Consider the following 17,511-nt stretch of genomic DNA (forward strand, 5'->3'; position numbering starts at 1 on the left):
ACAGAAACATTTGCAACTAAAGTCTGACACAATGTTTTTTTCTAAATGTATTTCATTACTCATTTGCAGCCTTCAACATAGTCCACTGCTTCTCAACTTGCTGCAGGAATTCAGTGGAATTATCTATATTTGGGGTTGAAACCCTGCTCTTGTTTCTTAATTCAAGGAATACTGTATCTGACTAACGTAATTTATTATTTTGAGAAGGTAACAAGGTGTTACTGAGGGTTGAGTATTTTAAGAAATAAATGTTATGACTAGATGCTTGTGAAAGTTATTATTTGGAGATAAATGTGAAGAGTAATTGGGAGCAGGTCCACATCTGACATGTAGAAGATGTTTAAAGACCAGCTGAGCAGAGTTCAGGACCAGCATGTTCCAGTAAAGAGGAGGGACAAAGATGGCAAGGTACATGAACCATAGATGACCAAGTGGTTCTGTGTGGAGAAATTAGGGAATTGGGTAGAAAGTTAAGGCCCCCTAGGTTCTAGATTACTTGCTGTGCAACGTCAGTGAGGCCAGGATGGAAATAGGAAGGTAGAATGCATGGCTAAACACCCTACCAGCCGGCACGTCCAACGGATAATTCACCAACATTTTCGCCACCTCCAACGGGATCCCACCACTGGCCATATCTTCCCATCTCCTCCCCTTTCGGCTTTCCGCAGAGACCGCTCCCTCCGTAACCCCCTGGTCAATTCGTCCCTTCCCACCCAAACCACCCCCTCCCCTGGTACTTTCCCTTGTAACCGCAGCATATGCTACACTTGTTGCTTTACTTCCCCCCTTGACTCCAACTAAGGACCAAAGCAGTCTTTCCAGGTGCGGCAGAGGTTCACCTGCACCTCCCCCAACTTCATCTATTACATCCGCTGCTCTAAGTGTCAGCTGCTCTACATCGGTGAGACCAAGCGGTGGCTTGGCGATCGCTTCGCCCAACACCTTCGCTCAGTTCCCAATAAGCAACCTGATCTCCCGGTGCAGCACCTCATATGAGGAGCAGCACCTCATATTTCGCTTGGGTAGTTTACACCCCAGCTGTATGAACATTGACCTCCAATTTTTGGTAGTCCTTGCTTTCTCCCTCTTTCCTCTCCCTTTCCCAGCTCTCCCACAGCCCACTGTCTCCGCCTCTTCCTTTCTTCTTCCCGCCCCCACCACCCCCACGTCAGTCTGAAGAAAGGTCTCAACCCGAAACGTGACATATTCCTTCGCTCCATAGATGCTGCCTCACCCGCTGAGTTTCTCCAGCATTTTTATCTACCTTCGATTTTTCCAGCATCTGCAGTTCCTTCTTAAACAATACTCAATGTGCTCTCAGCTGCAAATTGCACAGCTATAACATAACATCCCAACTTCTAGTTTGGGTCTGGGCATTGCTGCCTGAAAGTGAAGTGCAGACATCACTGGAAAATGAATCTGGGTGTGCATTTGAAGAGCCATGACCTGCAGGGCTGTGAATATGGTAAGTAGGGCTAACCTTGTCCATTATAAGAGAAGTTGTATGGCTACATCCTGAACTATACATATTGATTATTGTGTGTGTGTTTTGGTACATCTCTATTATATTCTCAAGATCAGCAAATAGTGATTTGAAAAAAAAATCTTGATTCACCGTTGATTATTAATTTAAACCTTGTCATTGTCGAGTATCGTCCGAATCAAGTTTGATTCTAATAAAATAAAACTGCTAAATAGACGGCTCTGTAGCGACACCTGGTGACCAGATCTCCAATTGAAGGCAGACAGATGTATTTTTATCAATTACAAACCAACTCTAGTAATTCTGTATATGTTTCATGAGATAGTTTTCATGTGTGCTTTATTTATTCCAAACTGAGCATTTCTATGTCCATATTTGTAACTGATCTACATCCCACTATATCTTTTGACAATCTTGCTCACTGTCTGCATCTCCACAAATTTTTGTGCTGTCTGAAAACTTAGAAATCATCTACATTTTCATTCAAGTCATGTCACAGGCAATAGGGGTCCCAACACTGATCCCTGTAGAGCACATCTGGTCACAGACCTCCAGCCAGAATAACGCCCTTCTACCACTGTCCACCATCTTCTATGGGTAAACCAGTTCTGAATCCAAACTACCAAGCTGCCATGACTCTTCATCTTCTGGAACAGCTTATCATGAGGGGCCTTATCAGATGTTTTATTAAAGCCAACATTGGCTGCCATACCGTGATGAATATCCTTTGACACCAACTCAAAGAAACGAATTCAGCCTTTTAAGCCATGACCTGCCCTGCCCTGTACAACGTCATGCTGATTGTCCCTAATTAGCCCATTCTTTTCAAATGCAAGTAAATCCTATTTTAAAGAATCCTCTCCAATAGCTCCCCTACCACTTACGTGAGGCTCACTGGCCCATAATTTCCTGCAAGGTCTGTTTCCCAATACAAGCTCCTAGACCGACTATTCTCCACTGTTTCAAAAATCCCTCTTGGATACACACATACCAATTTTGTCCTGTCCAAGCCTTTGCACCAAGGAAATTCCAGTTAATATTGTGGAAGTTAAAGTCACCCACTACACCAACCATGTCGCTTTAGAAACATGAGCGTCTGTAGATGCTGGAATCTTAAGCAAAAAAACAAAATGCTGGAGGAACTAAACAGTCCAGGAAGTATTTGTGGTAGGAAAAGGACATAAAATGTTTCATGTTGGGACCTTTCTTCAGACAGCAGACAACTCATTGAATCCCTTCAGTTGTTCTCCTTGTTTTTATTGCCACAAATTCTAGCCTCTGCAGCAACTGGGGGCGCTGTGAGTCGGCTGCCCTACCAGCAGCGTGTTTGTTATTTCGACTGTTTTTGGTGTGTCTAATGTTAGTTTAGGTGTCTCTTGGTGTGTCTTGTGGTGGGGGGGGGGAAAGGGGGGAACCGCTTTCAGTCACCTCCTCGACAGAGAAGCGACTTTTTCCATGTTGCCTCCCTCGCGGCCTAACAGCATGGATTGGAGCGGCCTTTCCCAGAATTGGACCCAGAGCATCAGCAGCTGGCACAGTGCAGACTTTTCTATTGCGGAGCGGGGCGCACCCTTGCCGGGGGTCGCCAGAGAGGAGTGCTCTGATCATTGGCCTGGTGACTTTGGCATCATGGGGCTGTGGTCTGCGGAGCTTCTAGCCACGGGTGGGGCGTGTATCGCTGCTGGCAAATTCATTTCAATGCACCTTCGGGTGCATGTGCCGAATGAAATTGACTTTGACTTTGACTTTTAACTACTATAAACTACTAGCTGAATCTTGCCTATCTCCTGAAATACGAATTGTCTTACTGCCTAAAAACAGTTGAAAAATCAATGTCCAAATGTGTTTTATCAAACTCTATGAACCTTGTTCCCTCTGTAGGGTACACAAGCTACTGCATAAACAGACTATTTTGTCAAAGCATGAAATAAACACAGTCATACAAAGAACTGTTTATTAACAGCAGAGTGACTGTTAGTAAAAGCTACATTCAAATAATACAAATGATAAGTTGGATTAAGTAACAATTAATCATACTACTTTATATGAGGCAGTTTAGTTGTTTCATAATTCAAAATCAACAGTCGCTTATTATCATTTCATGATCTTGATTAATGCATGAGATTGCTGTAAATTGATGAAAATTTAGAATTCCAAAGAGACACCACTTATTATATCTCAGAAGCTAGGGTCGGCATTTGCATTGAAATACACCATCACGTTCAATGTACACAACCTTTGCTTGATTAAGGAAAAAAATATATGAAGATGAAGACCTCTGGCTTGGTCCAAAACTCATGGTCTATCAAGAAGCAGTGAGTCCCTAACCCCCTCAACTCCAATGTGTTACTGAGACCTGGATCAGGCAAGTCAAGGAACTCAATGTACCTCTCATGCTTTCTCAGCAAAATCCCCTAAATTCACCAGAAGTATAAGCCTGCGTCTTGCACTATCTAATATCACCAACATGAGGGCCCAAATTACACTCAGTTGACACGTTGGGCCGTGTCGGGCAGGCGACTCGGGTTGCATGCTCGATGCCAAACTCCTGAAGCAGACGCCGTAATCTGCACTTTGTCATGGGAAGTGATTAGTAGGAGAAAGAGGGAAAGCTGCAAAGATACCTCTGTGCTTAAAACCTTTATATATATATATATATATATATATATATATTTTTTTAAAGCGCAATATCCCTATGCATTCTTGGGAAATTCCTGGACTATGACATTTCAAAGTAGAGAATGATATTGATAAACTCAACGTATCAAGAATACAAAAGCCACAGATAAACAAAAGCAGCAGAATTGCCTGCCCATCCACCCTGTCAGGTGGCCAGGTTGTTATCCCACCTGTCAGGTGCTGTCCCATTTATGGACAAAGCTGTAGTTATCTTAGAACCCATAAAACCGGAACGGAAGCAAAACTTCCTCAATCTAACAGGATACATGGATAGGAAATGTTTGGAGGGATGTGGGCCAAACCTGGGCAGGTTGGACTAATGTAGATGTGCCATCTTGGTCGGTGTGGACAAATTGGATCAAAGGGCCTGTTTCCATGCTGCATGATTCTATGGCCATCTAATAACATAATTACAAACAACCGTCACCCACAAACAGTGATGACCAGCTACTCTGGTGTAGTGATGTTGAGTGAGGAACGTTGACCACGGCGCCAGAAATGAACTTTGCTCCTCCTCTAAATAGTACTTTTAGGATATTCATCTTGCACAGACAAGCTGCAGTGGAACATCTTGTAGCATTGCTGATGGTTTGGTGTCTCCTTGCTATATTGGAGCCTCTGCTTAGATAATTATCCTAACTAAAGTGCGATATGAAGTCACAACCCATTAAGCGACGGTGGTGCAGCGGTCGAGCTGCTGCCTTACAGCGCTCGCAGCGCTGGAGACCCGGGTTCGACCCCGACTATGCTGTCTGTACGGAGTTTATACATTCTTCCCCTGACCGCGTGGGTTTTCTCTGAGATCTTCGGTTCCTCCCCCACACCAAAGACGTACAGGTATGTAGGTTAATTGGCTTGGTATAAATGTAAATTGTCGCTAGTGTGTGTAGGATGGTGTTGGTGTACAGGGATCGTGGTCGGTGCGGACACGGTGGGCTGAAGGGCCTGTTTCCCCGCTGTATCTCTAAACTAGGCCACAATTAATAAAACATCGACAAATTAAAAGCAAGAAACAAGAACAGGTACAAATCTGTAGGCATTAAAATTGGAAAACTCTTGGGAGATCTTAAAAACATAGGTTGCTGCAAATATTTATGTTTTGTTTATTTTGCTAGGCACTGCCAGGCCATAACACTTTTGAAAGATAGCATGGTCAGTTGACAGTAAACCCCTCTAACAACAAAATTTGTGTAGATCTTAAGTCTGTTAAGAATTTTATATTTCGGTGAAATCATCCCCTCATTCTTCTAAACCCAAGTATAAATATCTGGTCTGCTAAGTCTCTCCTCTTAAGACAAAACCACTAACCCAGGAATCAAACTGGTGAACTTTTCTTTTCTCTCTTTCAAGTATGTCTTACAAGCTGGGAGACTATATGTGTAGGTACACAAAAATGCTGGAGAAACTCAGCGGGTGCAGCAGCATCTATGGAGCGAAGGAAATAGGCGACGTTTCGGGCCAAAACCCTTCTTCAGACTGATGGGTGGGGGGGAGAAGGAAGGAAAAAGACTATATGTGTATACTGTATTCCGATGCCTTTTCATCAGGACTATATAATTGGTTAGTTATCACGCCTGCAAAAAGACCAACATATTTCTGCTATTCTAATTGCTTGCTGCACCCAAATATTAACTTTCTGCGATTTATGTCCTTCAGAGCAGAACAAAACATGTGGTTAATCTATTTCTTCCACAAATAGAAGGGCTCCCCACGTTTCAGAAGACTTGAAATATGGAAGTTTAACTTTATGCTAATTATACATTCTTAAAGCATTTTTCAAGACACAAATGTTAGTTACAGCAACCATCTTCAGCAGTTATGGAATAAGTGTAATTGCTAGTTAATTCAAAAGGCAACTAGCTTTCAATTTTTTTTAAACGGCTGTTATAACCTCCCCACAATAATCAAACAGATTGCTGTTGAAAACACAATTGCCAGTTGATGCGAGAAGCCACTTAAGAAATCTACTTTGGGAAATGACAAGGCACCTCACTTCTCATAATGCTTTTTAAATACTTTATCAAACAATGTAACATCTATTGATATTTTAACGTCATTAAAATAGCCATTGGATGTGCAGCATTCTGATTCTCTATCAGTGTAACTGCACAGGCAAGACGATACTGGCAAACCTTGCGTTATGGGGGTTTCGTTCCAAGAAAATGGGCCATATTGCAATTTTTAGCGTCGTCTGCAAATGCACTGGAAAACACGAGTTGAAAAAAATTGAGAATTCTGTATGTGGGTTTGCCTTGAAATAATTGTACACATTAATTGTCTCTCATTGAAATTGCTCATTTTTGATGTGGAAGATTTGGTTTGCAGACAGTTCTTGTGATGTTCGAGATCTTGAGATTCGTATAATGATTTGTGACTTAAAGGAGAACCAGAATTTCCTGTATGCCTTTTTCCTTCTATTCTTGTAAATATTCGACCTCATCGGTTTGAAAAGTGCTGCTGCAGAGATCTTCACAAGTGGGTCTGTAGATGATGTACATTGCAGCTAGTGTACCTATAGTTGACAACATATGATGAATAGATGTCCTTAAGGAACATTTATTTAACCTAGATGGCTCCTAACATTTATAGCAATCATCCTTGCAAGAGGAAATTGATTAATTTCGATTCCATTTCCGATTTGTAGGTGTGAAAATGTATGAGAAGTTGGGTGAGTTACTCACCACAAAATACCAGGCCTCTGGTCTGATCTTGTAACCAGTATATTTTATATAGTTGATCAATTATATTTCTGGTTAGTAAATATCCCCCTGAGTAGCTTGGAGAGGTATAATGGGTTTAAAGTTGAGAATGATGATACTGTTGACTGTCATTCAGAGGTGGTTAGATTTTTTTTCTTGTTTGAGATGATTGTTCTCCTGAAGTGACACGGTATGAATATTTCTTGCCACATCATCCTTGGCTTAAATGTTGTCCCAATCCTGGCAAGGACACTTTATTATGGACGAAGCTGTGAATGGTCTTCCCGTTATGAATAGTTTACCCATTACTGTGCTCTCTGGCATTTTTGATATTCCAAACTTGCTTACGTAGCACTTCAACTTCTTTCAGAGAGGAAATTAGGATATAGTATTACAGAGCTTGCTTGAAAAAGTCACACTTTCAACTTGCTGGTATTGGAATAAAAAAAATGTATTTCAGTCTGAACTATGCAAAAAGCTTCAAAAATCCGTACCACTTTTGCTTGTGCTCTTGGTTAAATACAACTAACAAATATCATTCTTATTTTAAGCTACTCCATGAGAATCAAGGATGAAGGAACCTCACAACTTTTATGATGTTTCACTTCTTAACTCTTTCTGAAATTTTCCACTAATTACGCTCAATACAGTTCTTCTAACAGTTTTGGAAAGCAGAAAATACATAATTGGATCCAGGCAACTGTTGAAAGCTGAAAACAGAAGTGTTATTTCATTGGTTTTATTTACCACATTTTTCCAGTTACAATCTGTTTGCCGGAGCTGAGATGCAACATAAAATAAACGGAAGATGTGAAATGGGGCAAAACATATGGTGAAAATGAAGGGAATAATGAATGTTTTCATTACAACGTTGTTTAACATTTTCTTGTTAGAGAATCCAGGCTTTTCTTTACTGAGTTTGGAAAGCTTTTTTGCAATCTTTGCATATGACCAGATGAGGAGAAAGAATACAATCCAAAAAACTAAGACGAGGAGAAGATGCATAATTGCTGTTACGGTATTTATTGATCTATAATGGAAGCATTTGGTAGTCAGTTTATCAGTTGATTTGTTCATAAAAATCATTATTATCGAAGCCAGAATGGAGACACACCAGAGAGTGCCGCAAATCATACTGCTTCTGGTGACTTCTTGTAACTTATAGTGCTGCAATGGCTTTATTATTTTTAAGTACCGATCCAGACTAATGAATCCCAAAAGTGTGATGCTAACGTACATGTTCATGTAAAATAAAACGCCTATGATTTTGCAGAACAATGCTCCTAGCATCCATTTGTTATGATTTGCATGATGTGCTATTCTGAAAGGCAGGCAGATAATTAAGAGGAGGTCTGCAAAAGCCATATTGATCAGATAGACATGAATGGAGTTTTTCTTGGTTTTCAGGAAAAAAAATATTAACAATGCAAAAATATTGCTTATCAATCCTGTTAAAAAAATGAAGGAGTATATTATTGGTAGAAGAACCATTAGAAAGTCCTCATCTACATCGCAGTTATCGTCATCAGTTGCATTGGCTTCTGTCCTTCCTTTTAGTAATTTACTTCCATTTTCTGATAGCCAGTAGCTAATTGGCAGATGGGTAATTTCCATATTTTCAGCGGGTGACTTGGTTGAATCTTTGTATTTCTGTAATAAAATAGAATCTCTATTAGAATACTTTATGAAAGAAACGGAAACACTTCCATGATAAATTAGTTTATGTAATTGTTCAATTAGGCAGGTCGTGCTAGTCAGGCAAATTGGGTGGATTGAAGAGGATATCCAGGAAAATGGAAGGTTCGCTCTTCAGAAATGTGGAAAGTACATCCTTCCTCGGATATGGAAGCCAAAACTGAACAGTACTTTAGGCACAACCTCTTTACATCCATTCAACTGCAGCAGCAATAATTTGCTATTATACTGCAAAGAACCTGCATTACACAACTTCTGTATCTGTTTCTCAACTTCAACTGAATAACAGAACACCCATTTAAGGATGCGAGATAAAATTAACTAATTTGTTGCAATTTGGAACTCACGGCCCAAATGCAACTTAAACACTTTTATAATCAGCTTGTTACTCTAATGATTTTGTAATTGGGAATGGGGTACTGGTTTTAGATGATCAGCCATGATCATATTGAATGGCGGTGCTAGCTCGAAGGGCCGAATGGCCTACTCCCGCACCTATTTTTCTATGTTTTTATTTTGTGTGCCAAGTAAACCTAAACCACTGCAAAGTTTCAATATTATATATTTACTTTCTGATATTTTATGTAATTATTGACTCTAATTATGGTGATTTAGTTGGAGAACAATTTCTCTACTCGCATCAGTGCATAGCATTTTTCTTCCAAAGTTCATAACTCTGCCACCTTCTTGCCCACTCACTTAACCAATTTAAACCATTTGTAGAGCCATTGCATTTTCAGTTTACTCCTGTTACTGACTTTTTTGATCAATGAACTTCAAATGTTGCAGTATGATTAATAAAAATTCAGTAGCAGTGAGATCAATAGTCATCCTTGTCGCATTAGGAAGTCTGCCAAACTAAAAAAACATATTTATTCTATTTTGATAAAAGCAAAATGCCAAGAGTGCTGAAGAATTGAATTAATAAACACAGTTCTGTGGAGAGAAATAGGCAATTAATATTTTGGGTTGATGACCTTTCATCAGGGCTAGGAAGAGTTGTAAATGCATAGCTTTTAAAATACTGAAGAAATGGGAGGGGTGGAGATTGCGAAAGGGAATCTATTATAGTGTGGAAACACGGAGAGATTAAATAACAACAATTCAAAGCCTGGAGGAAATGAAAAAGGACGATTGTCAGAAATGAACAAAATAATTTAGAAAGAAAGCTGAAAATGGTCATTAACTGAGATTTTTCAACAACGAGTACAGATGAGATTAATCTGCTTGACTAGAGGTTCTGTTTCTCTGACGTGTCAAACTTTGAAAACAATTTTGGAGTCCAAGGGCAGAGTGGTTAGAGTAAGAGTAAAACAAAGAATTGATATGACAGGCACAGGTTTGCAATTGCAGACAAAATAAAGGTGTTCTGAAAACTGCTACCTAATCTTAGTTTGGTCTCAACAGTGTAGAAAGTATATAAGGACCAGAATATACTAAACCTAAAGAAGCTCAGATGAAAAGATTATTTGTGGCCCCTGGAGATAAAAGGGCAGGTTTTGCCTTTCCTATAGCTGCATGGGAAAGTGCCCTGAAAAGGATGGGCATCAGTAGAAATTAAAAAGTAAGTTGTTATTCTGCAGCAGATGCTGGCTGAAATGAGGAAGCTTGTGAAGTCAAAAGAGAAGTTATTCTATGCGAGTTCAACCTTGCAAGGTAGTGTGTCGGTGAAGGGATGCAAAGTCCGATATCCGCATTGGGGTAGAGGTGAATTGTACAGTACCTTAGCTTATGGAAGGACCAATCTGAGCCCTGATAGCAGGAGAGAGCTATTCCTGAGTCTGATGCTGCCGCTCTCAAGCTTCTGTACCTTCTGCTGGACAGGAGCAGAGAGGAGGAGAAATGATCTGGGTGGGACAAGTCTTTAATATATTGACTGCTTTTTCGAGGCATCATGAAGCTATAGATGAAATCAGTCTTGGGGAATCTCGTGTGTGTGATGGACTGGGCTACATCCACAACTCTGCAATTTCTTGCGGTCTTTGGCAGAGCTGTTCCCAAACCAAACTGCTTTGCAACCTGACAGTGTGCTTTCTACGGTGCATTTTTAATAGTTTGTAAGAGTCAGAGGACACATGCCAGATTTCCTCAATCACCTCAAAGTGGAGGCATTGGGTGTGCCTTCTTGGTTGTTGCATCAATGTGGCTGGTCCACGACAGATCATAGGTAACAATAAAACCAAGGAACTTGAAGCTCTCAACCCTTTCCACTTCGGCACTATTGATGCTGATTTGGGTGTTATTCCACCACGCTTCCTGAGGTTGATAACTAACTCCTTCATCTTGTTGATTTTGAGGGGAAGATTGTATCATTATTCACCAAAGATGAATAACCATATTCATACTCTGACATGGTTCTAGCAATGTATGTTCTGGGGTATGTGTTATTTCAAAGTAATGTTAGTATAATTTGATTCCTCTGTTCTAGTGCTTTCAAAGGCATGAATTGTGTGACTGTTGAGTGAAATTAATCAAAAATAGTCAATATTTGGTCAATAATATATAATGCTGACTGATAGTAAAGTGTTAAATAATTCAGTACAAAAGTTGGGACATCATAATACAGTTCTGCCCTAATTTGACAAAAGGAAGCAACTGACAATTATGTCAAAATTTAGTTATTGCTTGTTTTAGGGTATTTGAGATATGCTCTATACAATGGTGAACAAAATAAGTCTTCACTGAGTAAAATTTGAAAATATTTACACCAGGGAAGTAAGAAATTCCAACACAGAGCTGAAAGAAAAACACGTTTTCCTCATTTACAAGAAAACGCCTTTCTGTCAGTTGCTTCCTTATGTCAAAGTAGGGCAGAGTTGTACAAGTCATTTGTGGGACCACACTTGGAGTGCTGTGTGCAGTTGTGGTCACCCAGCTACAGGAGGAATGTCATTAAGTTGGAAAGGTTGCAGAAGAGATTCATCCGGATATTATCTGGACGTGGGATTGGGTTATAGGGAGAGGCTGGATAGACTGCAACCTTTCTCTTTAGAGCTTAGAAGATTTAGGGGTGACCTTATTGAAGTATACAAAATCAGGAATAAAGTGAATGCTCAGTCTTTTCCCTAAACTAAAGGAGTGTAAAACCAGAGGGCATAAGCTTACGGTAAGAGGAGAAATGTAAGAGAGATCTCGTAGATAATTTTTTAGGGTAGTTGCCACTCTGAAACAAGCTGCCAGAGGAAGCTATTGAAGCAGATATAATTACAGTATTTCTTTCAAAGAACACATGAATAAGACGAGTTTAGAGGGAATCAAATGAGGACAAAAATGCCAGCTTGATCTGCATAGATAAGGTGGGGTGAAGAGCTTGTTTACTTTTCCATTTAGATCAGTTCATGTTGCAGTATAAACATTGACTGATGTCACCCCAAGAACTCAAATTAGGAGGAAGACAATTTACTATTGATGAAAATTATGACATTATTCTTGGTGGTTATCATTCTTATTATTTTTACTTGTTATAAACTGGCATCAAACAGTGGATCAGGCAGTAGCTGTGGAGGCAGAGGGATAGTTGATGTTTTGAGTTGAGATCATGCATCAGGACCGAGGCAGGGTCATAACCAAAAACACTATTTCTCTGCCTCTACTGGTGCTGCTTGACCTGCTAAGTTCCTTCAGTGGTTTGTATTTTGCTCCAGATTACAGCGTCTGCAGTCTCCTGTGTGTCTGTAGATATGTGTTAATTATTTCAGTCATTTGGCTTATGATCTGCCTCTCTGATAAATTGGTGATATTTCAACGGTCCCATCTTTTGATTCCTATAAACAATTATGCATTTTTCTGTTTTCTTATTCCTGCTTATGATACACTTGTTATGTTGACAAAAAATACAAAAAAGTGTCAACTCTGAGCAAAGCAAGTTTTCTTAATTTTATGCACTTCTTGTCTCTCAGCTTCCTTATGTTTTTAGTTCAGACATTATTTCCTATGATTCCAGTTGGCCACTAGACAGCAGTACAACCATAGTATACTAAATTTGGCCAACTCAGTAGCGGCTTACAAAAGAACCAGCAACTTTTAAAACAATCTGTAATATTAACATTTCTCTGCGGGAGAGGTGTGGTAGATGCCACTGTTGAAGCCAAAGTGTCGGACTGTCTTGAATTGTCAATGTTATTTTGCATTTCACAATTTAACAATAGACCAGTTCTGCATCCTAAATTGATTTACTCACCGGTGCTGTTGTTCTTCTATAAAAGATCTGAGTTAACAATTTAACAATGAGGATCAAACCTAGTTAAACTAATGAGAACCACCAAAATATTTGCCGATAGGAAGAAAATCCTCGTGGAAGATATCGGCAACTCGGCCAGTTGCTTCTCTCCACCGCCTCCTGCATTCTTGCTCGCCTTCCCAATGTCGCAACAGCATTTAGAGTAGTGTGTTCAGTTTTGGGCATTATGTAATAGGAATTATGTTGTCAATATGGAATTGATGCGGAGAAGATTTATGAAGATGTTGCCGGGGCTCAGCTATAGGGAGTGGTTCGTCTTGTGTATGTTGTGCACAGCCTAAAGTTGTAGGACAACTTGTTCTATTTGATCTTATTTGATTGCATTCGTCGAAACAGGGCAGACCACGTGAAGGTTGCAACCTTCCACCCCCGGGAATGGTTGAGCAGGCTGTGTCTCTATTCCTTGGAGCGCTGGAAAATGAGGGGTGATCTTATAGAGGTGTATAAAATCATGACAGGAATAGATCGGGTAGACGCACAGTCTTTTGCCAAGAGTAGGGGAATCGAGAACCAGAAGGTTGAAAATGAGGGAGAAAGATTTAATAGGAACCTGAGGGGTAACCTTTTCACACAAAGGATGGTAGGTGTATAGAATGAGCTGTCATGTACTATCGCAACATTTAAGAAACATTTAGAGAGGGACGTGGATAGGATGGGAACTTTTAAGTGGATGGAGGCCAAATGCAGGCAGTTGGGACTAATGTAGATGGACATGTTCGCTGGTGGGGGGTAAATTGGATTGAAGGGCCTTTTACCACGCCGTAAGACTGTGACTCTATGACAGTGGTCAAAACTAGAAGAGCAGCGAGCCTGGGCGATGATTTTCGATCTATAAAGTCAACAGGAAGCCCTCGCCATCTCCCATTTCAATATCTCAGGAAACGGGACCACTTATTGTGAATTATTTGCATAAATACGAGTTTACGTAAATTGCCTATTATGTAAGTCGTGGAGTGCCTGTATTATGCTGAAGACCTCAAATCAAGTTAAGCATGCAAGTGAGAATATGTATCTTATGCACTCTGTGGAATGTCTGTTAAATATACTAGCAAAACCCAGATCATCATGTGGATATAAAATTGTCAGCAACAATCTCATTTATATGGTATTGCATGGAAATAAACTGTCTCCAATTACTATTGGTGGCCTTTGGATGAATAATTGACAAAATTGTTCAGCCAAGACCAATAAATTTCTAATTGTTCGGTGATGCTTCTCTGATTCATTCCTCATGCACATTACAGCACGTTTAAAAATTTGGAAAGTAAGAATTGTGATGAATGAGCTTGTTCTTTGATTAAAACAGGTTAAGAACAGTTGAATTGTCATTTGAAAATGTAAAGTTTATTACTCTGATTATTTTAGGTTTGAACAGGGAATATTTGTTTCTGTTGCATGGGGATGCAGTTTTCCCTGTAAGTTGATGACACAGAAATTTTAGCACAGTGTGTGACATTTTTGTTCATTGTGCCAGTAGCAAACTTTATTGATTAAGAGCCCCCTGCATTTGCAACTTTCAAAAGTGTTAAATTTCTCATATGGTTTAAATGATTTATTTTTGATACTCTCACTCTTATCTCAGTTAAATTTAAATCATTGCTCCAGTGATCTAATTTAGCATTTTGCTGCATATTTGAATGACTGTTAGGGTTTTGCAATCATTTTTCTAGATCAGGTGTTAAACTGAGTATGTTGTCTATTCAGGAAGGCATGCAATATCAGGAAAAACAGAGACCTTTCAATGTACTTATCAGTACTCTACACTTGCCAAACCTATGCTACTAAAACAAATGAATTGTCTTTATCTCATCTGTTTTAATGTGAACTCGACACGTACAAATTGGTTTGCTATGTTTGCAAGAATAAAACAACTATAATACACTTGAAATAAATTAACTCTGAAGTATTTTGGTAGGTACTGATGTCTGGCAATGTTGTATTGAAGTAAATGCTGTGAACTGTTGGGGCCCTCTCTAATAAAATTCAGCTTCATCTAATAGTCTCAGTGTACTTTATCAGCTGTTTTTATGGTGTTAAGAGTGTATAATTGTCAGATGTACCAGCAACAGACACAGTTCTTATTCCAAATAACTAGCATTCATAGACATTATTTGAGTCACGTTGGAAAATTTCATCAGTTTCATCAGGCATCACATATATTTCATAACCCCTTGCTGATTCTCTTTAATCAGCTGAAAAATGTCTAAGATGTTGTTGCTGGGACAGAGAAGAAAGACTAAGTGATCTATAGTTATGGTATCTCACCCACCCTCTTATCTTTCTCAATAGAGGAGTAACATATTTAATACACATAAGAACATTGAATGTTCATATATCAAGAGATCAATCAAGCGTGTTTAATTGCCGTATTTATCAGACATGAGACAATGACATTTGTGCTTCCTGTTGCTTTATAGACCCATTAATGTAATGATTCAAATACATTTATATAATGTAATATAATAAATTAATATTCACTAACATTAAGTAACCAGACAATCTGACATTTACATTGATCAATTCTGTTTACATAGGATAATCAGTTAAGAAATATGTATACTTACAGAAAATCTTCAGAGATATTCTTGAGAGAGTATTTGTGCAAATAAAATGTTGTCACATGGTTGCAAAGATATCAGTCCTTTTAATATTGAACTCTGAATTTAGCTTCACGCCCAACGCCAAGATTTCTTTAAGATAAACCTAATTGACATCTATTCCTCTTTCACTTCAAGTTGTAATGTTTGTGGATTTCCTTTCTTGGGTAAATGTGCTGATGCTTAATTTACATCTGCATCCTCCGGATGTGGTATGTTAAAACCGATTCAGGATAAAGTTTTCTGCATGTTAACATTTTAAAGTATTTAGTTGAAAGTTAGTACAGAGGTAGAAAAGAATGATTTGATTTATATTGCATTTTATGAGCTCCTAAAATGCTTCAGACTTAAAAGGCAATTTTGATGAAATGTAGGAAATTTGGCAACCAATTTTGCACATAGAAAGTTCTCTCAAACAACAGTGTGATGGCCAGATAACAGGCTTCAGAGGTATTGACTGCTGGGCTATGTTAGTCAGAAGTGCCCAGCTCTTCAAAATATATTTTTATTGCCATGTGATGGCAAATGCAGAGCTGCCAAGTAGTAGGGATTTTCCGTATTTTGTGTGGAAATGAGATTAGAATATGGATGTATGATTTTGTGTTGTTAAATACGGATTTTAAATACGGAGTTCAGTTCGGTCTGAAGAAGGCTCTCGACCAGAAACGTCACCCATTCCTTCTCTCCAGAGTCGCTGCCAGTCCTGCTCCAGGTTTAAACAGAGCGCTGTCAGTTTAATGCGTGGGAATTTAAACGAAGAGCTGTCGGCTAGAGCGCTATGGGTTCTAAAAATAGCGTTATCAGCTGGAGCGCTATGGGCTTTAAACATAGCACTATGGGCTTTACACATAGCGCTATGGCCACAGCGCTAGGGGTCACAGACTGTTCAGGGAAATTCTCGTATAACAATAAATCTTTGGAATTCTTTCTCAGTGGTAGTTGAGCCTTTGATTATTTTTCAGGCATTGGTAGAATTCTGGATAAGCCCAGTAGTGAAAGGTTACCTGTGGGATTGCAGTTACATTGGGATTGGCCTTGATTTTACAGAACGGTGGGTGGGCTCAAGAGGGAGAGAGGGAGGGATGGAGAGGATGGAGGGGAGGGAGAGAAGGAGGGAGAGGGAGGAAGGGAATAAGAGAGGGAGGGAAAAAAAGGAGAGAGAGGAAGAGAGTGGGAGGAAGGGGGAGGGGGAGGGAGAGAGCGAGGGATGGAGGGAGGGGGAGAGGAAAGAGAGAGGGAGCAAGGGAGGGAGAGAGGGGCTTCCAAAATGGCTTCTACATCATCATCTGGTGCTAAACGCAGGAAGCAGCTGTTCAAACAGCAGTATACAAAGAGATGGCAATGAATGCACTGTCAAGTAAGGTGTGTAGAAGACATGTCAATTGGTAGCAAAGTTATGCATTCTTGTACTCTTACATGGGCATGACTGCACATTAAAAAAAAAAAATTTCAGCAAAATTACACTGCGTAAAAATACTGATTTCCTCAGCAAAATACTAATTTTCAGATACTAGAATACTGAAATGCTCTGACAAAGCTTGGCAACTCTGCAAATGATGCCACGTTCATAGCCTAATCAAAATTTGGCAGCAATGTTAGCATGCCTTTGTACTCTGTCAGTGTCAGCCTTAGTGCACAAGCAATCCAAGGTGGGATTTGAACACATCTGCCTGAGGCAAACGTGCAACCCATTGAGCCACTGATGCGTTTGAAGAGGTAGCCTTCGATACAAGAAATAAAACAACTTCAGCAGTATCAAGGCTTTGCTTCAAAAGGGTTTTATTTGTGAGTTCCCTCCCTGCATCTTTGTGAATAATCTTTGAATATCAATCCAGAATTAACATTTTACCTAGTATTTTTTTTGCAGCTGGTATGGTATGCCACCACAGTTATTGCAAAGTTAATCAGTTTGCACCTTTGCCACAGCATCAAAACTGTTCCATTGGTTTAAAAAAAATGCAATTATATATATTTTCCATCATGACAGATTTTATCACTGTCTCCATCTTCAAAACTTCTCAAATATCCAACCCACTAATTGGTTCCAGTTGAGGTCAGGGGAATTGGCTATATTCTGGCAGAATAAACAAATATCCTGTTAGTCATAGCATCATACGT

General features: G+C 39.6%; 2 protein-coding genes across 10 annotated transcripts in view; one reads left to right on the forward strand and one right to left on the reverse strand.

Annotated features, from left to right (window-relative positions):
• Positions 1-17,511, forward strand: part of cask (calcium/calmodulin dependent serine protein kinase) — a 249,197-nt gene that overhangs the window by 91,589 nt on the left and 140,097 nt on the right. The window lies entirely within an intron of this gene.
• Positions 7,310-15,601, reverse strand: gpr34 (G protein-coupled receptor 34). The gene is made up of 2 exons (XM_033033070.1): positions 15,361-15,601; positions 7,310-8,511 (listed from the first exon to the last, which is right to left on the reverse strand). The coding sequence occupies exon 2, from the start codon at positions 8,473-8,475 to the stop codon at positions 7,453-7,455; it is 1,023 nt and encodes a 340-aa protein (XP_032888961.1). The 5' UTR covers positions 8,476-8,511; positions 15,361-15,601; the 3' UTR covers positions 7,310-7,452.

The sequence above is a fragment of the Amblyraja radiata genome, chromosome 14, assembly GCF_010909765.2.
Source record: "Amblyraja radiata isolate CabotCenter1 chromosome 14, sAmbRad1.1.pri, whole genome shotgun sequence".
Taxonomy (NCBI): domain Eukaryota; kingdom Metazoa; phylum Chordata; class Chondrichthyes; order Rajiformes; family Rajidae; genus Amblyraja; species Amblyraja radiata.

Excerpts from the sequence above, each read along its gene's own strand:
- gpr34 (XM_033033070.1), bottom strand. The coding sequence starts at position 8,475 with ATGGAAATTACCCATCTGCCAATTAGCTACTGGCTATCAGAAAATGGA.